The sequence below is a fragment of the Anthonomus grandis genome, chromosome 9 (assembly GCF_022605725.1).
Source record: "Anthonomus grandis grandis chromosome 9, icAntGran1.3, whole genome shotgun sequence".
Classification (NCBI taxonomy): Eukaryota; Metazoa; Arthropoda; class Insecta; order Coleoptera; family Curculionidae; genus Anthonomus; species Anthonomus grandis.
Window position 1 is genome coordinate 13,908,946 of NC_065554.1, and position 20,838 is coordinate 13,929,783.

The window sequence follows — 20,838 nt, forward strand, 5'->3', positions numbered from 1 at the left end:
CCAACAGATCATGAAATTGTTAGCTGTGCAATAAACCAAGAACAAGAATAATCTATGGAAATTTCAGATGAAAGTGATGAAGAAAATCCAAGGGAAACACCAACACAAAAAGAAGTTAAAATCTTTTTATACTATTCAAATAGCTTTTACTATGACTGACAATAAAAAGCTTTGTTCAATTTAGTCTTTAAATAACTTTTTGTATTTATCTTCTAAATAAAACATTTTTTGGAGTAAATTAGCAGTATCTTGAAATTTGAGTAAGACTAAAAGAAAAGAAAAGGAAAACAAAAAAATGTATATACAAGATATAGTTCTCAGATTGGCAAAACCAAACTATCAAAAAGATGAAGACTCCTCTGTGGTTCTAGTAATAAATTAATACAGATTTTTTGAAAATTTCTACTCTAGATAAAATGTGTTCAGAAAATGAAAGAGTGGTTCCAAAAATTACTCCTAGATCTTTCTGCTGGGGTACTCTTTGAAGTTGTTCTCCATTTAAGGTTTAATTAAAAATTATGGGATTACCATTTAGGGTGAATGACAAGCACACTTACTAACAGCTAATTAAGCTTATTAATTTGCTGTCAGTCATTACTGAAGCTATTTAATTCACACCAACTCTACATCACAAAGTTTGCAATTTCTGACAATCATTCTTTGATTAAATCTGAACAAAACATTTAAAGTTGTTGGCAAATATAACCCCTTGTATTTTTAATATTGCAAACCATATCATTGATAGCAACCAAAAACATGAGTGGTTGGATTGGAAAATTGGAGCCTTATGGAATACCATAAGTACTTTAAAAGACACATGACTTTAAACCTTTAATTTCCAGATACTGGAAACGACAACTGAGATCTGACTAAACTAGGCATAAAATATATGAAGATACATCAACAAAAATTTTAAAATTGTAGTATCTCACTCTATCAAGCTTTCTCCATATCTGCATAAATATTAACCTGGGATTTTCTGGCAAGAACAACCCATGTTGACATAAATAAATGCAACCAGATGCTGAAAAATAATTAATTCAAAAACTTTAGAAATAGTAATTGGGCCATAGTTCTCAACTTCATCTCTAAAGTCAGATTTGTATATAGGAATTCTTTAGCAATAATGGTAATTAAATCATATTACATAAACTTCAAATATCCTATCCTTTATCTTCTAAATATTATTTTAAATACTAGGTATTAATTAGGGTTTCACAAGTTTACCAGTGCAGTATAAATTTAAATAAGAATTTAAATTGAGAAAACTTCTGTTTTGAGTTTTGACAAGGAATATGGCACATATTTTACGGAGATTAATTTTAAGAAAATAAATAAAACAGACAAATTTAGGAAGTTTATTTAATAATTAAAGAAAAAGTAAGTTATTTCTAAAACTAACTTGAATCTTGGGGGTTGCTGACTCCCAACAAATCCAGATTATTACAGAAAGAACCAGTGGGGGTAAAGAGAAAACATAACTGTTCTATTAGATGGCAAAACAGACTGTCCCTTATACTACATTCTATTACTATAAAATATTTACCATTTCCGGAACACACAACATAATCATTTCTCGGATATTTTTTACATTGGTTAGGTTTGTATTTTCTTCATCAATGTTATGGCAAGGTTCTCTGTTGGGGATGAGTGTTAAGCATGTCCTGCATACTCCTGTATTATTAGCCATTGCCGAAAGAATATTATGGTGGTGTGAATTATCTATAACTTTATTTGAAGAAAATAATGCATTAAAAAAACAACATTTTGATTGCCCCCAGGCAACCAGCCATTGAAATTGAAAAATTGTTATTGTCACTTGTCAAAATTGTCACTTATGTGACCACCGTCCTACTTTAGGCGCTTTTCATAATTCACCGGTCGATACACCGGGTTGCACCGGCAGTAACCGACAGTGGTGCCAACTTAGCGGATTGGCCGCTAAATTTAGCAGAATTATTTTTACCCTAATTTTATAATTAAGCGGATTTTGGCGGTTTAATAAATTATATGTTTCCTATCTTACTTTTCGGACGCCCATGCTAAATTGTAGGTACTAAGCAGCGGGAAATTCGTTCAATTCGTTTCGGTCAATGCGCTGGTGTTGAGCGCCCTCTGAATATTTGAACAAGCCGTGTTCGGTGATTCCCCCGGTTTGTTTAATAAAATTGCACTATTGGTTTGACAACCAACGGTAAATTGGCAAAGTGTAAATTTTGTATGACCACAATTGGAAATAAATACTTTGATTTGAAAAATCATGCAAATAGCAAACGGCATAACAACAACGCAACGATTGTTTTGGGAAATACCAAATTGCATTTTAAGCCAGAATGTCAACTAGACTCAGTAAAAAAAGCCGAGGGCAAACTAGCAATAGGTATACAGGGTGATTTTTAAGTTGATACTTTTTTTTTAACTGTGTATAGAACTCGGAAAAATAAAAAAATGCATTGCCAAAATGTTATAAAATGAGTCCAATACGGTCCTCTCTAATTTAAATAAGTTGTTTAAAATTGTCACCAATAACTTCAACACAACGATTTACTCGACGTAACCACTGTTCCGTAACAGCACGCAATAGAGAAATCGGTTTTTGTCTAACTGTTGCCGCAGCTTGCTCAATATGTTCTATTAGTTCTTCTTGTGTGTCGATAGGCGTCTTGAAAACTTAACTTTTCATATACCCCCACAAAAAAAGTCACATGGATTTAGGTCTGGCGACCTTGGTGGCCATGCAACTGGTCCATTTCGGCCAATCCACCGATTTGGGTAACTTATATCCAAAAATTCGCTCACTTCTCGTCTAAAATGGGCAAGTGCTCCATCCTGCAGGAGCCACATAGCTTGCCTGATATTCAGTGGCACGTCTTCTAACAGAACAAGCAGATTATTTTGCAAAAAGTCCAAATAAACATCGCCCGTCAAACGGTCTGGTAAGATAAATGGTCCAACAAGTTTTCCATTCACAATTCCTGTCCACACATTGGCAAAAAATTTCAACAAGATTTTCAACAGACCATGCATACATTATTTTGTAAGTAGGTTCCACTATATAATCGGTCCCTGTCCCACTCACTAGGTATCCTTTATTCGCTTCAACTCTTTTCGGAAATTGGTACGTAATGAGTTAAACTTTTTTACTAATTGACCCTTATCTGCTTCAGGATATTTCTGTCTGTATTTGCCAAGTAAATGGTCATATTGTTGCCAAGTAAATGGTCGTATTTTTCGTTTGTCGATTACTATACGACAAAATAGTTTCGGCTTCACATTCCACAGGGCTGGCAAATTTTTGTACACTTCTATACACTCCAGAATAAAGTCCCTTTCCTCTTCTTTGGAAGTCAAACTCACCTATGAATCTATGAAAGATAACTAAAGTTGCCGAAGAAGTTGCTGCCTGATCCTAGTTTTAATACTGCCAACCGATAAATTAAATTCATTAATATCAAAATTAATGAGGGTGGAGGCTATGTTATATGAAAATCTTTCCTTAAAAGATTTTTATTGTGCTTGAGGATCGTAAAAATATGCTTCCTACGTATGTTAAGGTTATGAATATCAGTACGGAAAAACACTTTTTTATTAAGATAAATAGGACATTTATATTTAACAGTGTTATAAAAAAACAAGCTGAGTGCAAATTTCTCCTGTTGTACATCGAAAGCCAATTAAGCTTCCTGAGCTTATGAAGCACGCTGCCATCGTCTAATTACACATGTAAATCTTATACAAGCACTTTTTTAACTTCAGCTGTATTTAAGTATGCTCCTTCTTGTTTGCACTGTTATTTCCGGCCTAGAAACTTGCTCGGTCTTTTGAGATCGTTCTTTCATCGAGATTAGGTGCCATCTTTTTATGATTCTGGGTCGCATCCAGGTGCTTGGATTTTTGACTCGCTCGGACATATGAATCGCCTGATAGGGATAAGGTTTGGTTGCATTTACTTATAAGGCCTGGGTGTGATGTTATTGGACGCGAGCCTGCGGAGCAGCCAAGCCCCCACAGAATACGGGACTTTTGGCTGATGAGAAAAGCTCGGACGGAGGTGTAAACGTAACCGGTCTTTTACGGTGTTTTTTTTCAGCGTTGTTTTGGGTTATTTGGCGTTCGGATTGGGTTTTATGTGGGGAATTGGGATTTAAACACACTAAGAAGGAAACGAATGCACACTGTCAGGACTTATACCTCAACTCCTAGAAGAAGCTTGATCGCCGGGTTTGAGTTAAGCTTTTCTAATTTTGCCATCAGCTTGTCGATTTTTTCCCAACATCTCATCAGGCAAACTTAGCAGATTTAAGAGGTTTGTGTTTTTGATAGGAAACTCGGGACGTTTCATATGTGATAATAATGAAGTGCCATCCTTTGGCTCCGCCCTCCTGGTGTTAGAATCCGTGTCGGTCGTTTTTCTTAAGGTCTCAGCGAAGCTTTTTTGTTTGTTTACATTTTTTATATTGGGGTTTTTTGGGCAGCGTCAATAACTCGCCGGATGGTCTCCACCGCAATTGCAACACTCTGCCGGGGCTGCTCTGTTTTTGTCACAGTTGAAGTGATTGCCGTTGCAGTTATGACAACGCGGTTTTGCGTTACAATTGCTCATGACGTGTCCATATTCTTGGCAACGATGACACTGCCCAATTTGCTTCCTGTTCTCGATGGTGTGTGTCCTTAACCGCTCGACACGGACCCTAATGTTCAAAAGGTTTTCTATCTCAAACACAGCGTCTTGATCTTTCGGGACGAGGAACCTGATGAGGTCCGTGGGCCTTCTACTTCTTCTAGTTTAAAGTTTTAGTCAATGTTATGGTACACCTCCTCGAGTTTTCTACTCAAGTCGGAGATCTGGGTCTTGAGAGAATGGTTTTCTGAGGTCATCGAGTTTATCTTGTATTCTAGTAGATGTACTGTCTCGGTGAGCTGCGAGTTTTTGAGCTTTATCTCGTAAATCTTATTTTCCCTTCTCTCAGTTCGCAAATCTCTTTCCTGAATTTCTTCCTCGAGTTTCCTTTTACGTTCCTCACTTTGCCTCAGCTCCGCACTGTGAGGTGGCGCTTTTGCAGCTCCCAGGTCGGGGTTTGGATTTGGACAATCTAGGATCGATGCAGGATTCTGCCGGGTTTTTTTTTATTTTGAGGAGTCACCCGAAGCCCTACCCCGCTCTCTCTTCTCTGCTTTTCGATCTATTGCAGTCCTCGCTTTTCGTTGACCTATCGGTTAGGTATCCGTCGGATAGGTCCATTTTTTGCTTCTCCTCTTTTTTCTTCCGGCGTTGGTTGAGCCTTCCACTGACAATGAGGGGGCGAGTAGACGCTTTTCTCCGCAGTTTGTCCTTTGGAGTCTTCTCTGGTTAATAAGTAAAGTGGGTGGTTCACGCTGTAGATACTGCTACTGGTGAATGCTCGCAACTGTTCAACTGCTTGCTGCAGTGCCGTCTAATGAACGAATAATGGAATAATGAAAAACTGCTGGAATGGCTGTTAAGTATGCTCCATAAACGCTATCAGCAAAGTTGAAATGTGATAACACTAGCGCATCACACAATTCAACCTTTGCTTTACTTTTTAAAGAATGTAGGAGGGGAGAAAGGATTTTAGGGCGGAGTAAGACTTTTTAATACAGGATGTAACATGCTCATCAAATTTAAGTTAATTATCAATTATTAACCCTAGAAATTCTTTGAAGAGTTTTTAAAAAAGATAATAGACTGTCCAATGGTAAGACTTAATTCATTAGAAAAGGTTTCTCGAAGTTTTTCGCTGCAGAAAAGTAAGGTCACTGACTTTAAGAGATTTAATTTTAGTAAGTGATCCTCAGATACTGCATATAGAGTTGAAGATCTAAATTAAGCCTAAAATTTTTCTCTGCAACATCCTCCGGCCTAAATGAGTGTAATACTTGCGTGTAATAAGCGTCCATATGATGTTTACAAAACTTAAAAGATTTACTAAAATGCCTTGTCTATCGTAAAAAAAGAGGACCCAAGACACTTCCTTGAGGAACGCCAACAAAAATGGACAGAAGATTTGAGAATTTACCATCAAGTGTGACTTTTTGTGTCCTATTACATAAAAATTACCTAATTAAAGCCTGGGTGATAACCTCAAAACTATAATAGGATAAAATTACTAACAGAATATCATAATTCGGTAGATCAAATGCACGTGTTATACTCCCACAAAATTGATCAATTATTGTGCAACAATAGCCACAGATTAACTTTTTTTCAGATTGCGTAAGGGTCCAGTTGCGTTCCCATTTTCCAGGGTCCGCTTAAAGTTTAGGATATTGTTGATAATCGAATAATTTTAATAACAAGGTGATCGAGATATAACAACGCTATTTATATTTAAGTCTAAAAATTAGGTTAACTTTTTTGTTTCTTTTCAAAAATCTTTATCTATGCCGATTGGTTCGCGTTTACTTGTAGATGCTTAAACTGTTTTCCTTCATTTTCAATACACAGCCGAAGTCGTTCTGTTGTTGACAGAACCGCTGTCTGGATTTCTGATGTGGATAAGAAATTTATTGCATTGCGTATTCGATCCTGCATGTCGTTCTGTGTTGTGGGCGGGGTGGCAAAAAACTAAATCTTTAATCCTTCCCTACAGATAAAAATCTAGGATAGTCAGATCTGGGGATCGAGCAGGCCAAGGAAATATACTTCCTTCTTCTTTCCACAAACGATATTGCCTGTTTAAGTATTGGCGAACTTGAACTGCAAAATGTGCAGGGCAACCATCATTTTGGAAAATTATTTGCTCTCTTGTTTCCAAATCGACGTGTTGAGTCTCGTGGATTAAACTGGGATTTTCTTCTGCCCAATAATGTAGATTATGCAGGTTTACACCACCATCACTGCTAAATGATGCCTTGTCTGTCCATAATATCTTCGAGGTAAATCAGGTATTTTCTGTAACCATGTTCAACAGCCAATGACAGAAATGGAGTCTGTTATCAAAGTCTTTTTCGAGAAGCGCTTGGTGCAGAACCACGTGATATGGATGAAGTCTAAGTAAAAACCAATAAATATAAGATATTAGGATGCTTATTAGTGTTGTAACAAATAAAAATAGGTACCTGTGCTCTTTCAGAATATTTTCTACTGTACCGAGGGACATTTCCAATTCTCTATAAATATTTCAGATGCTTATGTGAGGGTTTATTTCAATATATGCCAAAATATTTATAACGTTTGCCTCTATGCGCCCTCGCCTTCGTTGAATATTGCCACGAATAATTAATATTTCATTATTTCTTAGCCTGGTAGCTAAACCGGTAAAGACTCTATGATTATAGTGTCTTCTGTCAGGATATCTTTGGGCGTATATACGGGCTGCAATGCGTGCATTTCGCATTAACTCAAAATACACTGCTAGCATATCAAAAGCTATGTCGTTTGGAATTACTTTTGGCATTTTTAAAAACTGTCTTCGACGTTACATTGGACATCGATCATAAACGTTTTATGGTGGCCCCGAAAATGTTTATCAAATTCATTTGTTTCCAAAGCTTACTATTAACTATGTGACGCAATAATGCCAGCGCGGCGACAGATTTCATTGTTCAAAAACATTTTCATTTATAATTTCGGAGTAAAATAAGATATCAAAATGCGGTTTGCGCCAGTTTTTATGTTTTTCATGCCCTTTTAGCCTAAATGAAAAAAATTACATCGTTGTATTTAATATTTCCCAGAAAATCGCTGAAAAAGTCCAAAATAACACAAACCGCCCTCTAGCGCTCAACAAAACAACTAAGTCGGCTAAGTAATTATACCACATAAAAGCCTGATAGTTATTCTTGAAAACAAAAGCAAGCTCGTTAAAATTGGTTAAGCCAATCAAAAGTTATCAACAATTTTAGATATAAATATTCAACCCTTCCCCCACCTATTATTTGACAGATTAAAAAAAAAAGTTTGAAATAAAAAATGTTTAAAATTTATCGTACTTCAAAATGGCATCATTCTTCTCTAGGATTCACTTTCAATATAACTAATTTTTTCTATTTCAATGTTCTATTACGCCCCCTAGCGGCCATCGTACGAACTTGTAAATAATTTCCAACAATTTCTCTTTGCCACTTTTATAAGAAATATTTTTTCCCCTATGCTGAGGGATAACTAGTTACTGAGATATGGCCGGCGACCTCTCTTAGTTGTACACCCGGTACAACTGTAATAAGTTTCATAATAAAACAAGTTGTTGTTGAACAGTCACAGTTTTTATTAAAAAGTTTCTAAACATTGAAAAATTTAGCAAGGAATACAAAAGTGTTTATAATTAATATAGTTAGAACCTTCCGATGCTATAGTAGTGATAGTTAATCTACGTTATAAAGAGCAAATTTAAGAAAAAAAATAATAATAAAAGCAAAACTAAAATTGCAAATCGTATATTTTAGATATAAGCCATATTACAAATAAAATAACAAATAGAAATACAAAATATAACATAAAATTATACAAAAGTTTGTAAATATGACATCACAAAGATGCAGTATCTTATAATTATGTACAAATCTAATTTATCATAAAAGGAATTTATTTATTAATTATAACTTATTTACATTATGGAATGAGCCAATTATTGGAATTTGATAGCACTAGGTGGGTGCCATAAACAGTAGCCATTTTAAAGTTTAAAAAATTATTATAATAAAGTATATTTGGAGGAAAACCATCCTGTACAAATATGAGTATACCTTAGTAAACATACAGTAGTGCCCTTATTTTTAATGAGTAAAGTATTTTTACGGTTGAAATAAGGTAATTCTTGTGAAATATTCATAAGACATTAAAAAAGCACTTATTTAATAGAACATTCAAATAAAACTTGTTATAAGAACTATTACGTAAATTGAACTAAATATATGTTGAATTTAATAAGTTACTTAGACATTTTTAGTTCAATTTTAAAACGTTCTTCAAGGAAACTCATTAAAAACATCCATAGTTATATAAGTTCTAGCAAGTTTTTCGCTTGATAGAGAATTAAATGAAAATACGTTCTTAAAATTATTTCTTAATTATGCTAAACTCCTTAGATGTAAAAAAATTGCTTTTCGAGCATAAGCAAACTATCCTAAGACTTAACAATTACCCTTAGTGGCGCAAATATTAAAAACATTTTCGCGTGCTTTTTAAGCTTTGCGGTCAAATGTATAGACTAGATATGATATTGCTGGAGTTAACATAAAAGGTATTTTTACTTTAAAACCCTTTACTTCACCCTTTTACAAAAAAATATACAAATTATGCGTTTAAATTCTTTTGGTGTGTTTGGAACTACGAACCTATTGTAAAAAAATAAAATTAAACATGTTTTGTGACTAACCAAATATCCATTATAATTGTGTTACGAAGTCTAAAACTACAAATCTCATATTAAGAGAAACGATTTAGCATTCTTAAGCTACGTTATCCATCAACACGACTCTAACTAGTATTGTACTGATATTTTCTTCAAAGAAATTTTATAAATTCTTTAAGGATTTTAGCTAACTAATATATATACTTTAATTATTGTAAGATTTTTCGGCATAAGTATTTTAGTATGATTAGAAAAAGGCAACTTTTTGAAAATCTAGAACAATAATGGACCATTTGTCTTGAAACTGAAATATGGTTAACAAATATGAAGCGATAATATAATATAGGGTGTACAACAGAATCGTTTGATGGGTCCAAAACTATAACCAATAAATGAAAACTCCGGTTAACACTCTTTTTTTTAATGCAACTTCAACAACAAAGGGATTCCTTTAATTTTTTGCACCATTTTTTTAATAAGCTGTACTTTTAATAGTATAGTACTTATATCTTAGAATTCTTAAGATCTGTCCGCTTATCAAATCTTTTAAATACTGCTTTTCCTATAACACAACCATTGTTTCAGATTAAATCTTTAAATTATTTATTATACACCCTAATTTTTCTATTAGAAAAGAAAAATAAAAAAAGGAGTTACAAATATTACTGTAAAACATTAACACTCTAACCTTGCCAAGTATTAAATAGAAAAAACTAATCTGTATAATATAAACATAAACAAAAAAAAATACAAATATTAGACACGTTTATTATCAATCTTCTCTCTCCAGATGTGAGGCAGACCTGAAAAAGGCAGACATATTAGAAACTTACAATTGTTAGAAATGATTAATTACTAAGTTGTTGGAACAATAGACTTGAGCTAAGTCGTGAATTTGAATTCACAGGTATAACTGTTAACGCGATTTTCTATTCACTGTGAATATAACCTGTGAACGTGAATTCACGATTGAGCGCCGGTTGGCGAGTTTGCTTATCGTTTAGTTTAATATCATGGCAGTGAATTCGCATAATAATAAGAAAAGTATTACTATTCTGTGTTTATTGTGTTAAGGATAGTTCTTAGCCAGATACAAATATTAAGGGTATATTTAGGGTACAAATATTAAAAGTAAATAATATCATTGACAATAACAACAATTATTCATTGTTGTCACATTTGGAAAAATATATATTTTCATCGACATTTTTAAAGCTAATATCACGATGTCCTAATAAAAAAGCGTCGTTTCGTCCACGGTGACGAAACGACGCAAACATTCGTCCATATTGCGGTTGAATAACGCCAAACACTCCTGGGAAATTGTCACATGGTTGCGTTTGTGGTCGATTGTGAGCAAACGCGGCACCCATCTTGCGGAAAGCTTTCGCATACCCAAATTATCATTCAAAATTGAAACTACTGAACCATGTGAGATGCCTATGACTTCCACAATCTCTCTCACTTTCAATCTCCGATCGGCTAAAACCATATCCTGAATTTTTTCGATTGTTTTGGATGTAGAGACCTCGACTGGGCGTCCAGAACGTTCGGCATCTTCCGTGCTTGTACGGCTACATCGAAATTCAGTAAACCACTTCTTTACCATGGAAATAGATGGTGCAGGGTCCCCATAATATTTATCAAGCTTAGCCTTGGTTTGAGTGATGGTTTTTTTCCGTAAAAAATAATGTTTAATGAGCACACGAAATTCACTTTTTTCCATTTTCTTCTCAAAACGAGTGGTAGTCTGCTATCAACAGCTGTCAAACACAAACTAAATGACGCAGCTGGTTCAAATTTTGACAGGCGTCAACTGACAGTTCTCTGTTGACAGGTGCAGAGTTGCCATTTCCATTAAAGGCCGGGAAAGTCACGGACTTATTGACCCGCCCTCGTAATATAGCAAGCAACGAGAGAAGTTTACTGAAGAAATCTATTCAATTACATGAAAAATAGTAACACTTACACAATTATCCCTCTGCAAAATAATATCACAAGATCTGTTACAAATCAACATATTTTTTAACATTGTGGACTTTTCGTCTTGTGAGCGACACATTTTTATTAATGGTTGTATGGATAATATAATTTAATTGTGTGTCTTTGTAACAATAATTGTAATACCGTGCCGAACTGCATAGTGTTAGTACAGGATGTATTGCAATAAATCAATATCTTTTTTAAGTCCATCTCTAGAAGTCACTTGTGACTTGAGTACTACACGTATGTAAGTAAAGTGAACTCCATTACTATAAAACATACAGGGTTACTCAAAAGTCCCGCATGAAATTCATATTTCTTCAATCAGTTGTTTTTGAGAAAAACACGTCGGAATAATTTCGACAGTATATTTTGTAAAAATTAAAGTTACTAAATAGAGTATTCATTAGATAATTTTTATTACCTGCTGACATTGTTTAAGCCATTAAGTTCGATTTTCCTAATGACCCTGACATACTTTTTATTGAGACGTATATTAAAGTAAACACAAAATGGGCATACCTCCGTGATTTATCGATGATGTATGCTTTGAAAATGACCACCTCCTTTAACTTGACAAAGAAAATAATCCAGCGGTGTTAAATCAGGAGATCTAGGTGGCTATTCAATAGCACCTCATCGACCAATCCAACGGTCCGGAAAATAACATGCCTCAAGATGCCTGCGAACATTAACACCAAAATGTGGAGACTAAAGAAGAAAATCAAATCAAACGACAAAAAATCTAAATATCTAAGATTATTGTCGAAAAAGTATGGCCTCAAAATTCTATTGTTGCAAATGCCAGCTCATACATTAACTTTTTTAGGATACTGGGTATGTGCTTCGTGTATTCAGATTGGATTTTCTTGAGTCCAAAATCGATAATTTTGTCTATTAGCAATGCCATTTAATCATTATATTACTTCATTACACTCCAAGAGTCTCAAGGGGTTGAAACAGCAAGGTCCAAAATAGACAAAAAAGGTCGCCAAACTTTAAAAGTGTTTTTTCGTGTTTCACTGTTTTGCTAAAAATAAAACCGTTAAAGACATATGAATTTTTTGCAGGACTTTTGATTAACCCTCTATTGTTTGTTTTTAATAAATCTGGAAGTAATCAATCATTCATGCAATTGTAGTTTAACATAAACGGAATTATTTGCTACTTAAACCTTGTTTTAGGTAAAGAGGCATGCATTTAAAAGTATTTTAATTATTTCTCGAAAAGCAAATCTTTTTAACCTATAAAAACTGTTTTTATCATAAAACTCTGATCACGAATTTTGCAAAAGTTATTATTAAGCGATTTTTACCACCTACTAAATTTTCTCAGTTAAAATTGAAAAAACCATTTATATCCATCTAATTAATCACATGAAAGTAACATAACACTTTCGAAGCAACGGACAGGTGGAGAAAATGAACTCAACAACAAGAAAAAAAAACAACTGTTATAAATGATGTGCCAAAAACCAATAGTTCTATTTTACTTGCCTTTGCTCCGTAAGTCATGCCGCTTCAATTAACGCCAAAGAAAAACAGCCCTATTCGATAGCTTTGCTCATAAAATCGATAAATCGTCTGGCATATTGCTCCGGATCACAGGTGCTTATCCCATCGACGTTCGAACCGTATTTGACGGTTTTAGCAGCCTTTGCCGCTTGTTTTTTTACACCGTAGTGTGTCAGCACGTCAATTATGGCCACGAAGTAGATTTCCTTGACGGGTGCTGACTCGCAAGATGGTATGGCATAGATGTCTAATTCGGGAATAATACCTCCTAAAAACAATGCTAAGTAGTATTGGAAAATTATCATTGATTTATCTACAAGGCTATTTATTTGTGCAAGAAATTAATAATATTTAAGACTGAAGATCGGGTAATAAGATGAAATTAAAATAAGTTTGTAATTACAGTTATAAAGTAAAAATGGTATAGAAAACGAATACAGTTCAATTACCATTTTGCCAGGAGAACTACATATAAACCAAATGTAGTCTTTAGGTTGTTGATAATATGTGCAAGTCAAAGTTAAAAAATATTATAATGTTTAGGTTTTCTGTTTATCTGGCTATTAAATAATGAGACTGGGCTCCTAGAGGGCGCCTTAGAAGCGCGAGGAAAAAACGAGTCGTGCGTTGAATAGCTAAAAATCTTCTCTATTCATGTACCAAAACACGTTTTCGTCACTATTATAGTATTTGTGCAGTCTAGACAACAGACAGACCACATTGGAAAGACCATGAAAAAATCTAGGGCTTTTCCCTAAACCTTTTTTTCCCCTACTACCCTAGAGCAGCGTCACTTTAGGTTTAAGACAAGGTGGCTTGGCCGTTGTAGGTCGAGCAATGAAAGACTACTGGGTGTAGAACTCAATAGTGCTTTATTCACAAAAATTAACTATTTATACCAATCTTAAGATAACAATTCGTGGTAATTATAAAATCAAGATGAGGAACGTAATCATAATTTCAACTAGTTGCCAATTACGACCTTGCGAGCTTGTAACAAACGTGAGCTTAAAATCTATCGCAAACACCTTGATTGACTAACATAAACAATTTTATATAATTATGCATGGATACTTAAAGCTACCAAAAAATGTAAAAATACTAAAAAATATCGTTTAGACAAGTGGTTTAAAACGAAAACATGTTTTTTTTTTCAAATTTCTCGTTAAATTGAAAAAGATACTGAGTACTATAAATTGTTGCAGGAAGCGTGTGTTTTTGAGAGTGAAAGCGCTTCAGTGAGGGCCGAGAGAGCACTGGAGATGACCAGCGCCCAGGTCGCTCTGTCACTGTTTCAACTCCGGAAACAGTGACCAAAATCAACTAAATTGTGCGTCCAGATCGTCGAATGAGTCTCGGAAATCATTCGGGTTGCCAATGCCAATAAAGAAAATAAAAAATCTTAGTCGAGGAATTAAACATTGCATAATTATAATGTGCGAAGTTGGTAAAAAACCTGACTCCTAATCAAAAGCCCTTGTGAACAGGTCTGCCCAGATTTTCTTGAAAGCTTAGAAAAAGATCCCGGACTGATGAAAAACATGCAACTTGCGACAAAACCTGGATTTTTCAATACGATCTTGAAACGAAATAGATGCGTTGGAAGATGCCTGAATCGCGGAAAGGATGTCCATATTAAAATTCAAGGCAATGTTGATCGTTCTTTTTTTTTAACATTAACGGTATCGTGATGACTGAATGGGTTCTAGAGGGCCAGAGTGTTGAACCAGACTTACTATTTGTCCGTTTTGGTAACACTGCGAGAACGAGTTCTTAAGAACAACTCGTGGATTTTACACTAGGACAACGCACCTGCCCATAACGTGCTATCTGTATAGCGGTATTTGGCCAATAAATGCACTCCATTGCTCGAACATGCACCATACTCACTAGATTTAGCACCGTGCGACTTTTTTTTTGTTTCCGAAGATAAAATCTGCTTGTCTTGCAGTTTTCTTTGACAGCATCTTAATGGTGTCAAATAAAATAATAAAATTTCCAAACTTATGTTTAAGTTCTGTATCTTAAGAGTATCATGGGTGTTTGTAAGTCACCTGCTTGGTCGAGGTTCAATGATAGCATATGTATTTGGGGTGCAGCTAATATAGCAGTAATGAAAGTACGTAAAAAAAAACTTTTAAAAATTGGTTTATTTAAAAATAAATGCCATGCCACTATAAGTTTGCTTTAAGATTCTACAGTAATAACCATTAATAAACAATATATCAGAGCTGCATTGTAGTTTCAGATGACTGGTCAGATAGAAACTGTCACGTGACTAGCAGAGACCCATCTTCATTCGCCGAAAGAGGTTTTATAGCCATTATGTTGTAAGTTAATAATTACTTTTTTCAATGTTAGATTTTTGCATTATTATAGATATACACGTTCGGCAAACTGCTGTATTGGGTACGGAAATCAAAGTATTAACCTGCATAAGAACAAAAAAGAATATTTGTCTTTTGAAATTGTGACTTGGGCTTGTTATTGTCCTACTTCTCGTCTTATAGTACGACCCAAATCAGAGGCAAGCGCAATGTTCAGAGGCAAGAGGCATGCCGTTCTTTCCTAACAAAAGTTAGAGTGGTTCAAACTTAACATTTTGTTCATTGATTTACAACTTAACATTTGATTTTTTGTTCCATTTTAATACATGGGTATTAAATATATTATACAGGGTGTTTCAAAACTATGGTATCAAATTTCTAGGAGTTATTCAGTGCAACAAAAGAAAACATTTGCGTATAGGGACTCATGTCCGGAGAAGTGTCAGTACGGCTCTAAGACACGTTAAAATGTAGAAAGACGATTAGCCTAAATAGGATTTAATGCATTTATTTTTTATCTTTTGTATATTATATCAGCACAACAATTGTTCAAAACGTCAATATCAATGTTTAAAAATTTTATAGCCAATAATTTTAAACAATTTACCGGGGCTTGTGTATTCTTCTCTTTAAAAACGATAACAGAGATTGTTTTTTGTAGCTGCATTCCATATCGCCTTAGTCATACTATCTTGTTTGTTGTAAAAATATTGTTGTAAGTTTGCAAAAATTTAACTAAACTAACTAATGGAGAACTTTACCAATCAAGATTGGCGGATATGCATTTGGCATACGGAGCAACAAGCTGCAATGCACGAGCAGAAGCACGGTTCTATCTAGAACATTATCCCGAACGAGACAGGCAACAGGTGTTGCTCAAACCTTAATAACGGACAAATTTGAAGAAGAGGTACTTCAGTGAGTTGCCAACAAGTTGTACATCAAGTAGCACACGTCACATTGCTATGAATACGAGTAATACTTCCGTCTGGCGGGTGCTATACAAGCAACAACTTTATCCTTCTCACTTCCAGAAAGTTCAAGGATTTACTGCAGTCGATTATCTTTCCGAGAGTTCAATTTTGTCAATGGCTTCTTCATCAAATCGCTCCAAACTTTTTACGCTGTGTTTTGTGTACCGATGAAGCCATTTCACAAGAGACGGTATTTTTAATGGTAAGAAGAGCCTCGTTTGGGACGAAGAAAATCCCCATGCAATTTTTCGAAGGAAACATCGGCAATGTTGCTCTATCTACCTATGGGCAGGAATTGTTGATGACTATTTAATTGGGTCATACCTTCTACCTAAGCGGTTAACAGGACCAATTTACCGGCGTTTCTTGAAGGATTCTCTTCCCGAACTTCTTAAAAATGTTCCAATAAACGTTTGACAGCAAATGTGGTTTCAGAATGATGGAGCGCCGGCTCACTTTGCTGTACAAGTACGTGAGGAGTTGGCTCAGCAGTTTGGGCACCGTTGCATTGCCAGGAGAAATGGAGCACTTTTTTGGCCTCCCAGGTCACCCGATTTAAAGTCTCTAGATTTTTTCCTGTGGGTACATGTAAAGTCTTTGGTCTATGAAACTCCAGTAGAAACAGAACAAGACTTAATTGGACGAATTATAGTAGCATTTGAAATCATTCAAAACGAGTATCAAATTTTTAGTCAAGTCCGCCGAAATCATGTGCGACGTTTAAATCCAGGAGGAAGACTTTTTGAACAAATATTGTGATATGTACAAAAGGCAAAAATTAAATGCATTAAATCCTATTTAGGCAATTCATTCACTTTTCCGGACATGGGGGACTCACTGTTTTATTTTATACTTCATGTTTTCTACTGTTGCACTGAGAAAACCCCTAGAAGTTTGAACTCATAGTTCTGAAGCACCCTGTATATAGCAGCTTATAAATATTGATTTCTGCAAGGCGATAAATTTTAAAGTGCTTCCCTTTGGAGTATTCCAAATGGTTAAAAAGGTAACAGAAAGCTCGTTAAATTAATAAATTGTTTAAACCCTTAAAAGGATTTTGGAACACATTCTAAGAAATATTAAAAGTAATAGTTTCTTAAGTTTATATTAATTTCTTAAATTATTGCGAAAATTTTAGCTGTAAACGTCAAAAACATAACAAGATATTAAAACCATACTTCTTGAACTAATAAACAACCTTGTAATATAAATTAAGTGTCTGTATAAATTTAGCAAGCAAAAGCCAAAACGACTCTTAATGTAATATTTTATATACTTACATAAAAATACTCATCAAACAAAACATGTAAACAATATAACTGAATCAATTTACTCTAAAATTATCCCATAATAAGCAACAAAGCCCCAAAAAGCACTCAAAACAGAAAAAATAATATCTCAGTCTTTCTCACCTGAAACAGTGTTAATGTACTGGTAAATTTTACTAAATTTACCTTCGTATTGGAGACTGTGCTCCCTGAGGTAATGAGAGACTGCGTTAGGCGAGTCCGGAGGTGTACTGAATCCCATCTGACCCATCCTGTTCTCTAACCCGGATCCGGATTCGCTTTCATCAGAGTCGGGAGGGTTCTCAGCTTCTAACTCTCTTTGCCTTTGCAATTCTTGTTCGCCCCGTTCTACTTCGTGGATGCCTAAAATAGGACCCGGTTTCAAACAAAGGACAGTTTCGAAAAAATCACGCAATAGTTCTTAGCAGGTTCGCTATTGATACATGGTATCCACTAATCCATGGAAAAATCTATCCACCCTCTTATGCAAAAATATCACGATTTAATCACACATACCTATAACTCGAAAAATTCATCCATTATCCCAAAGATGCTGGTCATACACTTTTAAAAAAAGTAAAAACACAAAATCTACAGCATCACAGAAACATTTAATAAAATGACAAAGGTCACATGTTTCACTCGACTAGGGCATCATCAGACCTATATTAATTAAGATGATGTAACCCGAAAAAAAGAAAATTCAACAAAAACTTACCATAACATACACAAAACACCTAACATATATATATACAAATTCTTTGTACATAGATAGTGCCACTTTATTGTAAGCTTATATGTTAGTTTTTTTATGTGTGTTATGGTAAGTTTTTGTTGAATTTTCCGTTTTTCGAGTTACATCATCTTAATTATTATAGGTCTGATGATGCTCTAGTCGAGCGAAACATGTAACCTTTGTCATTTTATTAAATGTTTCTGTGATGTTGTAGATTTTGTGTTTTTACCTTTTATATAAAAAAAAACATACCTATATCCAAAAGATGACATTCACTGAGATACAATTTTTTATTAGGAGTGATGTTTTTAGTAATTTATTAGGTCTCAACTTTTTTGTATCTCAGTATTCTTAGGCTTTATATGACAACAATCTTTTTCAATTTTTTTACATAAAAAAGGTGCTTATTAACCGAAATTTTAAACGAAAATAACTCTAAAATAATAAATTTGGGCGATTTCAATATGCAGTGCTTTCATTTCAAAACCAGCCAACCTTAGGAACTTCTAAAACAAAAAAACACCAATTTAAATATAGAGGGGGACACTTAATTTTATATTTGAGAATGTTCCCATTTGACATATCAAAGTGAGGTTAGCTTTGTCAAATATAAAAGTAAATGTCGCCCTGTATATTTAAATTGGTGTTTTTTTTGTTTTAGAAGTTCCTAAGGTTGGCTTGTTTTGAAATGAAAGCACTGCATATTGAAATCGCCCAAATTTATTGTTGTCGAATACAAAAGTAAATGTCCCCCCGTATATCTAAACTCATGTGTTGTATTTTCTGCTATTAGGTAGGTTAGGAAAAAACAGATTTAAAAGTCGCTTTCAGTGATAATACACGAATTGTTTGGCAAATGGCCAAGAAGAATGAGGTTAAAAAGAGAATCAAGGGAAAAAAATTATATTATCGAGTATCTTAAAAAATTAATAGAGGAGCTGACTGACAAAAATTAGCTCCTACAAGAAAATGCCAATACGTAGAAAGAAAGGTTCTTAGGAATCGTAAAAAAAAAAACCGAAACCTCCGTCCCTAGAATTATTAAACAACACATTTATTTGAGTTCAACATGTGCACAGAGGCAAGGGGGATGTTTTATTTACAAACATATTCATCGATTCTCTGTTGTTAAGTTTACACGCATTTTCGCACATATAATAATGTTAATTTAACTTATTGATGTTAGTTTTTGGATTAAAAATAAAAAGCAGAAACAGATATACAGGGTGTTTCCTAACTACGGTACGAAACTATACAGGGTGAATCGTTAGGTCGTTTTATGAAAAAAAGTTCCTATGAACGTATGTCGGGAGTTGCTTTGTTTCTGAGATACAGGGCGATGAAGGTTCAAAAAAATAACGGTATTTTAAAAATACTATAACTATCCTTAAACCGATTTGGTTGAAATTTGGTGCAGTTATTTGAAGTTATAAGACGCTTATTTAGCTGTAACTAGATTAAAATTATTAGGTCCAGTGGCGTGTCAGTGGGCACCACATGCTTATTGTTGAGAAAAAAACAAGGCCAATAATTAATTGTTTTGCAGCTTTTTATTTATTTTTGTATTTAAGCAACTAAAAATACAACTTTTTCGTATCTTATATTATCTTCATATCTGGCTTTGTTTTCGAAAAAAAAAATTAAAGTATCTTTAACTCATTCTAAAAATTATCCATGGACGACAACATGAAATAAAAACCAATTAATTCGATAAACAATTTCGACCTTAAAGTACATGAGCAAAATGTCCACCCTCATAAAAGTGTTTGATATATACAACTTATATTCATTACGTATTTGTAGTTTGATAAGGCGTCTAAGAGAATGGAATTTATTTCAAAAGAATGGAGAATTGTACATTTTAAAGTCCTTGAAAGCCTTTTCTTTCCTATAAATGTTCTTAATCAATTCTCGAGAATAATAATTTGGAAATCTTCTTCTACGCTGCTGCTTAAGAGGAATGTGTGCGGCAAATATGCCATTCAATATATCATATAGGGTGCTCCACATGCATCATTAACGTTAGAGGATAAATACACAGTAGACCAGTCAGCTTCAAGGATCGAGTCATAAAGGAGATGGAAGTTGGCCTTTCTAAGATTAAAAGAATGAGATAAGTTTTTATTAAGCTGAAAATTATGGACACGTTGGCCTGAGACAGTAAAATCAATTCCCAGTGCAAGGTGATGCAAATCCTTCAAGACAAAAGGCACGTCACTACGCGAAACAGTACAGGTGAAGTTAGATAAAACAAGATCCAATGATAGATAAAACAAGAATCCAAATGATCCAATGTTATTATAGTTTAGGATGTGATTACACTGAACAAGATTAAAAGTGTTAGCAAAATTATTCACAGCAATAGACTTTTGACTAACATGATTACCTGTAAGTGAGTCAATAGAGAAATCAGACAAGTTAAAATCGCCCACTATTATTACATTATGGTTTACCTTTGATATTAAAAGTGTAAACTGATCCAGAAATTGCTCGAAAATTACAGATGTGATGGATGGTGGGATGTACAATGCGATCTGTGTAGGTAAAGGTCTAGGTAAAAAGTTTTTTTATATTTTATAAGCGTTCTTTCTGTAAAACTTTTTGTTTATTTCTAGCCCTGATAACGTTCCGAGGAGGAGCGAAATACGTGTAGCTTCTAAAGTTAGATATATTTAGTAACACGGTCTCACTTGGAGTTCTT

At 34.3% G+C, this 20,838-nt stretch overlaps 3 protein-coding genes across 12 annotated transcripts in view; 1 reads left to right on the forward strand and 2 right to left on the reverse strand.

Annotated features, from left to right (window-relative positions):
• Positions 1-1,802, reverse strand: part of LOC126740091 (uncharacterized) — a 46,227-nt gene extending 44,425 nt beyond the window's left edge. For all 7 annotated transcript variants that reach the window (XM_050445971.1, XM_050445969.1, XM_050445973.1 and 4 more), the window contains exon 1: positions 1,547-1,802. In XM_050445971.1, coding sequence (XP_050301928.1) covers positions 1,547-1,690 — 144 coding nt within the window. In that variant the 5' untranslated portion in view covers positions 1,691-1,802. The remainder of the gene's footprint in view (positions 1-1,546) is intronic.
• LOC126740106 (fatty acid-binding protein, adipocyte) overlaps positions 1-20,838 on the forward strand; it is a 484,513-nt gene that overhangs the window by 179,423 nt on the left and 284,252 nt on the right. The gene's annotated exons all lie outside the window — the stretch shown is intronic.
• Positions 8,382-20,838, reverse strand: part of LOC126740101 (phosphatidylinositol 5-phosphate 4-kinase type-2 alpha) — a 28,287-nt gene continuing 15,830 nt past the window's right edge. For 2 of the 3 annotated variants that reach the window (XM_050446002.1, XM_050446004.1), the window contains 3 exons: positions 17,525-17,764; positions 12,794-13,079; positions 8,382-10,117 (listed from right to left, as the gene is read on the reverse strand). In XM_050446002.1, coding sequence (XP_050301959.1) covers positions 12,844-13,079; positions 17,525-17,764 — 476 coding nt within the window. In that variant the 3' untranslated portion in view covers positions 8,382-10,117; positions 12,794-12,843. The remainder of the gene's footprint in view (positions 10,118-12,793; positions 13,080-17,524; positions 17,765-20,838) is intronic. The other variant, XM_050446003.1, reaches the window with a different exon arrangement.